This window comes from Rhinoderma darwinii, chromosome 4 (assembly GCF_050947455.1).
Source record: "Rhinoderma darwinii isolate aRhiDar2 chromosome 4, aRhiDar2.hap1, whole genome shotgun sequence".
Lineage (NCBI taxonomy): Eukaryota > Metazoa > Chordata > Amphibia > Anura > Rhinodermatidae > Rhinoderma > Rhinoderma darwinii.
Window position 1 is genome coordinate 96,196,449 of NC_134690.1, and position 7,176 is coordinate 96,203,624.

At 39.5% G+C, this 7,176-nt stretch overlaps 1 protein-coding gene across 1 annotated transcript; it reads right to left on the reverse strand.

Moving 5' to 3' along the window:
• Nucleotides 1–2,630: 2,630 nt before the first annotated feature.
• KCNE4 (potassium voltage-gated channel subfamily E regulatory subunit 4) lies at nucleotides 2,631–6,918 on the reverse strand. Its single transcript, XM_075863970.1, has 2 exons — nucleotides 6,833–6,918; nucleotides 2,631–5,186 (listed from the first exon to the last, which is right to left on the reverse strand). Exon 2 carries the CDS (start codon nucleotides 5,154–5,156, stop codon nucleotides 4,668–4,670), a length of 489 nt encoding a protein of 162 aa, XP_075720085.1. The 5' UTR covers nucleotides 5,157–5,186; nucleotides 6,833–6,918; the 3' UTR covers nucleotides 2,631–4,667.
• Between the last annotated feature and the right edge of the window lie 258 nt (nucleotides 6,919–7,176).

The following is a 7,176-nucleotide window of genomic DNA, read 5'->3' on the forward strand; positions in this document are numbered from 1 at the left end:
TCTATTTTAAACCACTTTGTTAGCGATTTTTAGCTTTATGCTAATGAGTTTCTTAATGCCCAAGTGGGCGTGTTTTCACTTTCGACCAAGTGGGCGTTGCACAGAGGAGTGTATGACGCTGACCAATCAGTGACCAGTCAGCGTCATACACTTCTCCCCATTCATTTACACAGCAGCATCGCGTTCTTTCTAGAACACGATGTGCAGCCACATACACAGACATTAACGTTAATCAAGTGTCCTGATAATAAATATACATTACCTCCAGCCTGGACGTCATGTGTATTCAGAATCCTGACACTTCTCAATCTTTTCTGTGAGACTCCAGCAAGCCACGCGGAATCTCGCGAGATTACGATGTAAACGAGATTTAGTTTCCCTAGCTGGAAATCTAACAGAAAAGATTCAGAAGTGTCAGGATTCTGAATACACATGACGTCCAGGCTGGAGGTAATGTATATTCATTATCAGGACACTTGATTAACATTAATGTCTGTGTATGTGGCTGCACATCGTGTTCTAGTAAGAACGCGATGCTGCTGTGTAAATGAATGGAGAGGAGTGCATGACCCTGATTGGTCAGCGTCATACACTCCTCTGTACAACGCCCACTTGGTCGAAAGTAAAAACACGCCCACTTGGGCATTAAGAAACTCATTAGCATAAAGCTAAAAATCGCTAATAAAGTGGTTTAAAATAGATCGTTTTTCTAAATAAAAAGCATCACTGTCATCTACATTATAGTGCCCATCTCCTTATAATATGGTGACAGAGCCTCTTTAAGCCATTGAAGTGAATCCTTTTAGCGAGATTAAATAAAAGTTATATCTTAGTTTATTTCCACCCATTTATTTGATAGCCGGGAAAGCTGGGTATTTTGTGTGCTCCTGCACAGTTGTCCTTTTTTGTAGCTAGTGCCTGTGTAGGGGTATGTGCCCCTACAAAGTCCACAGCCCCCTTGTAGATAGCAAAGCCCCCCCCCTTCCAGTATAGGTAGCACCACTGTAGCTCCCTGAGGGAGCGGAATCCCCGCTCCTTGATGTCTGTGTCCATATATGGGCAGTGATATCAGGGGAAACTCCTGAAGCGGAATCCCCGTCTACTGCGTTGCCGATGCTGTGACCGGGGATTCCACTCCAGGAGAAGCTCCTGTCGTCTGTGTCCATTACGTCATTGGCTTCTCCTGGAGTGGAATCCCCGGTCATAGCGTCTGCAACGCTGTGACCGGGGATCCGCTTCAGGAGTTTTCCCTGATGTCACTGTCCATATATGGACAGAGACATCAACGAGCGCTCCAGGAGCAGAATCCCCGGCCACATGGGGATTCCGCTCCTTCAGGGAGCTACAGTGGCGCTAGTAGATAGCAGAGCAGGGAGGTACCTCCCTGCTCTGCTATAGTGCCATCGCTGCCGATGCAGCGGCTGCTAGCGGCGCCGGCGCCCTCATGCCTGGTGTCGCCGCTAGCAGCCGCTATGGCTGCTACAGCAGTAGCAACGGCAACTAAGTGAAGAAGCGCCCGGGCGGAAAGGCGACTCACGAAGGCCGGCCCTGGGTGCATTTAGCGAGTGGCACCTGACCCGCTGGTAGTTGCAACAGCGCGGGGATACACACAGCCGCTGGCGCCTCTCTTGCAGTGTGGTGACTGGCGCCCTGTGCGACCTCATTGGTTGAACGTATCTAAGGCCAGCCATGCTCACAGAAACGGGTGGGCCATACACTACAGAATCACATTATGAGTTGCCGTGATAAATTTCACGCCTATGTTTTTCATTTTTTACTTTGATTTTTGGGTTGATTTGAAATTCAGCCCTCGGTTTATGACTTTGGTTTCCATTGACCGTCGATACGTCATTTTGTTCTTAACGAATTACAGAATTTTATCAGTAAATATTTTCAACTTGAATCTTTCGTTCATTGAGATCTGATGTGTGATTTAGGTGTACCTGTTTGTTTTTTTTGTTAAACAGTGTATTATAAAGTTTCATGTATTCACATGCACTACTGATTTATGCCTAAAAACTGTGATGATAGGAACACTACTACCTTAGTCCGAATATGAATTTGTAGCTGTTGCAACTTGATAAAGGTTTAACGGTTTTGCAAACAATGGAGAGAAATTACAATTTGCATATGTGCAATGCTGATAAAGAGCTATCCACGTGAAGTGGTGAATAGTTACATACTGTATTCTCTAGTGAAGCGACACTTTAAGATTGACATTAGAGGGAAATTACCTTAAAAATCGGAGTTTTCCATTGTACTTATTCATTAGGGAGTATTTCAATTCTATAATAAATGTTATATGCTAAGCAGTAACTGGATAAGTTCAGCCAGCTGACTAGCAACAAGTCCCTCCATCAGTGGTGACCATTCTGGAGCTCCATGCTCTTGTGGACAACAGCGTGGTCACCTATACCATGTCCTCAAGACAATTTACAGCAGGTGTTAACTGTACACCCTTGCCTCACCAGTATCTTCATATTTTGGAACCTGGGATCCAAGCACTAATGTTTTAGGTAGAATTTTACCTGTGCTGCATCCTCTTTGTTACGGCTGCCGCTCATGAACAAGTTCAATGTGGGAATTAAATATCTTCACACAAATTTTTTTCTTATAATCATCATCTTTAATTTATATTGCACTAACAAAATAAAGAGTGCTTTAGAAATTCAGTACCACCTAGTGATACAACCACAGGAACATAAAGTGAATTTAAAAAAAAGGAGAGGAGCCTGCTCTCTACAATGTACATTCTAAAAGAAATAGAAATGTTAAATACTTGAAACATCACAGCAAAATGTCTGTATGTTGTCTTATAATGTGGTTCCTTTAAATCATGTTTCTTTGTTTTACATTTTGTCCCACCTATTACCAATAGTGGGATTTATGTAAAAGGATTATTAGTATTACGAAGTACTTTGAGTTGCCAAGGTTTGGTTCTGTGTGTATTGAACATCCCTAAATACAATGTTCATATTGCAGTGTATGTTGAAGGCTCCCGATACATATGTCAAATATATTCATAGTGCCCTTTAGACCTGGCAGATGCCAAAAGAGCGTCCTTTTGACAACTTAGGGCACAGCCTACTTTCCTATACAGTTGGCTGCCGCAAAAAACGTATACCATGCAGTATACATGGCAGCCTATGCATGACGTATGCTACTCTATGGCATACATTGGGATACGTTGGTACATAATGTTCGGCGCATAAGCCATGAGATTTCCTTGGTGAATGCGCCAAATGTTAAGTGCGAATGTAGTGTGAACATAGCCCTAGCATTGTAAAATGGCTAATCCAAAGGTTTGACTAAAACAGACTGGCTACTAATAACAATATATAACCAAAAGCTGTGATCGGATAAGGCAGATATTAGTAATAAAAGCTTCTATAATAGACATACACGAACTTAACATTATCAGTGATGTACTATGTCACAAATTCTGGTACAAGCCAGTGTTTTGCCAGTGTTTGTCCACCACTAATGTAGAGGGACAGACTGGAAATTGGGGGGTTTCCGTTTCCTAAATCCTTTTCTCTTTTTACTTGATATATTTTACTATGGGGATTTTGGTTAAGTCAATGTCCTATAGATCATTAGAAAAATGTATTAAATAAGTGAATATAAAGCTGCATGGTTCAAGTAGAATTCATAAATGTTACAGTGCTCAAGTCAGAAATGAGATGAACCCTATTTATTAAAATGATTGTCTGCTTTAGAAAACCCTGTGTTAAATGTCTTAGTAGTACAAATGTAATAGAAAGGGATCCCCAATCATGCTCCCTACCATCTACGAGTGAAAACCAAACCCTTAGAAACAGAAGGAGGTTCCAACCTCTTTAAGGGTGTATTTACATGTGACTATTTTGTTGCTTTTCTTGCCATGATTTGCAAAAAAATGTGACAGAAAACACTACAATTGCGCTAAAACCATGTACAAAAAGACTGCAGGTTTTCAAAACCCTGGCGTAACCACTACTTTTTTTTGCCGCAATTTTGAAGAAATCGTGCTACAATATGGGCTACACAGTATTCCATTTTACAACAATAACAAAATACTAGCAAATATATAAACAATTACTTAAAAGTGCTATACATCAGAATATATTTTGTGTCATGGAATATGTAAAAACAAAAGTGAATTTGGTTTATATAACACTGGTAAATATACAGCCCTTTTTCCTGAATTTGCAGTCTTAAATAAACTAGATATCCTCACATTACCCTTATTAATGACATCTAATCTACAGTCTATAGCAATGTCTGGTCTCCTGTAGTCATAGTCCAACTACATATAGAGTATTACCAGTGGACATTGTTCAGCTATCCTATGTAGTCTTCTAATTTGGTAACTCTGGTCTTGCTTTATTATCACTCTCAGTTTGCATCACCCCATGCTATAGACTGACAAAAGTACTGGACCAGCTCTTTCTTTGCTTCTAGGGTCAATGTCAATGCTAAAGCCTATGATACCTTTTAGTTCTCTGAATCTGAAAGGAAGACAATGCAATCCCTCTACAAACCACAGTCCATCTTTACATTCCCCATTTATACTTCCTTTCCCTAAAAGGAGCTTGTAGGACAATAGGACCCAAAACACAAGGTTCTAGTCTCATAAGCAGAGATCCTATAGATTCCTGAGCTTATGTTGTCTCTTTAGTTCATCGCTAGGAAATCTGTGTTGTGTCCTCAGGTTTTTTTTCATCTGCCCTTTCTTGAACAAGTCCCTCAGTAGCTTCTTCTTGGATGGTTAAGTGAACTTCAGAGGAGGAAGATTCAGAGCTCAGACTACTGTCTACTATATTGTAGTCAGTGCAGAAACGGCTTGGCACGAAACTGTCATGCAGGATAGTGAGCATAGTGCTCTGCTGAGGAGGCTTGGCTACAGAAAGAGAAGATGTACTTTTCCTGGTCTCCGTCCACAGTTTCTCCTCATCCTGGTAGAGTAGAAGGAGTTTGGATTCTTTCTCCCTCTTTTTTGATCGCATATAGACAAGCATGATGCCCATCAGAAATATTCCATAGAAGGACATGACTATTAGAATGTAAAGGTACTCATTCTTATCCTTCTCATTGTTAACCTGTCTTGGAGGTTCCTGATACGAGCTGATGTCTGGGCTCGTCATGGTCCCATTACCCATTTCTTCCATCAACATTGAAGCAGAAGTTCAGTCTATCAGTTAGATCTGCGTATATATAAAAAAAAAACACTTAACATTTCATCTTGTTAACATTTCAATACACAACTGTAAAAAAAAAGTTCAAAACTTCGTCATTATTTATTAAAAAAAAATTATAAATTAAAAATCTTTTTTGCCATAAATGTCTAAGATCTTGGTCTAACAGATACTGGATTTCCAAAGACTATAATCGTTGCTGATAGCCATAACAGTGCCTATGGAATTTAAGTCTGCAGGGAGAAAACCCTGATGGGCATTGTGATTGTTGTCATCATTGTTAGTCACCTATCATCCATTGGCCATGTAGAAGACCAAAGTAACAGCTAAAAAGAATGTTAAAAGCCTGGAATAGTTTAAAGTAAGGGTCCGTATTCTGGTAATATTCTTATTTTTTTGGGAAATGATATGTAATATGTAAATCTGGTAAGATTCTTTGTGACTGAATACATAGGTAGCATAAAATACTTAATAATCGTTTAAATTTTACATTTGACTGAATACTTCATGTCATGTATATTTCTATTCTCTGTGGAATAAGTTGTTCCCATTGATGTTCATGGAATTTTCCTCCATAGGAAGTGGTGAGTGTGGTTAGTAAGCAGTTCAATTGTCACAGCTACTCCCCGATGTCAGAAATGTACAAGTTATAACACGCAGAAAGAAATGTCAGGGAAAGCGCTAAATCAACTAATCCGTTATTATTATATGATCAGAGATCAATCATTATGTTGAATAAAAAGACCCTGTCGCTATGCTGGAGCTTGTTCTACATACGATAGGATGCAATATCATCTTATTGTAGGTATGAATGGTAAATATGAGGACTTGCTGCTAATTAAAGTTTCAAGAAAGTTCAGTAACTTAAACCCCCACCCCCTTACTTTACCCAGGATAATCCTGTTCCCACCCCCACAATGCACTGCACGACATGCCCAGCTTTCCCTATAGTGTCCCTGGGTATTGTAACTGGCTGTTAATGAAGTGTCATGCAGGACCATGCTTTATGCTGATAAAAAGGTAAGACTAATAGCCCATTTAGGGCAACTTTAAGGTTGGTGGCGGCTCCTTGGACAAAAAGTTTGGTGGTACCCCTCCCTAATAGCAGTGTTATTAAAACTTTTATATTGTTGGAGGTATACTTTATAGAATTTTTTTTTGCACATCTGGCAAATTTTTCGTAGTCACATTTTGTATATATATATACATATATACATATATATATATATATATATATATATATATATATATATATATATATATATATATATATATATATATATAAATGTTTCAATAAAGCGCCGCAGAATATGATCGTTCTATGTAAATAAAGTTTGGAGAAATAGATAATAATTGTGACTTCAGAGACGGATGTAGTAACTTGCTGCAGCGTGATATCACACAACAAAATCCATTGAAGAAGTTAAGTTAAAGTTTCATGCCACTGTGCATTTAACTCTTTAAGAGTCCAGATACAGTGTACAGTGTAAGTGATGTTCCATTTATTTTTTACATCATGGCCTAATATACTGTAACTCAAAATAACTCATTAAAAGATTTCCAAAAAGTAGTCTAGTGAAGTTACCATTACGTAAACACGATGAAAGGTATACAAAAAGATAAAGTGTGTAGGATATTGTATAATATGGACTTACGTGTCAGAAGCACTTGGAGGGCAAATTCAATGAGCTCTGCAGTCCTTGTTCTCTGTATCTCTGGAGAGCTGAAATTGGTTTCCAACTGATGTTCTGGTATCTGTCTGAGCCGCAGGATCATATATAGCCAGCTGTGGACGCCTGCGTGACATGATGTGGAAGGGGGAGGGTGAAGGCTTGTGCTTAAGGACACGCAGAACATCCCCCTGAACTTCTGACAGCCACAATGGGGAGGACAGAAGATAGAGGAAAAGTAGAAGAATGAGTGACTTCTGGGTCTGAATGAAATTAGGAAAGTAAAGGAAGCCAAAAACCAATTACTACATGGGGTTATCCTCGTATCT

Coding starts and splice junctions, on each gene's coding strand:
- KCNE4 (XM_075863970.1), bottom strand. CDS start 5,156: ATGTTGATGGAAGAAATGGGTAATGGGACCATGACGAGCCCAGACATC.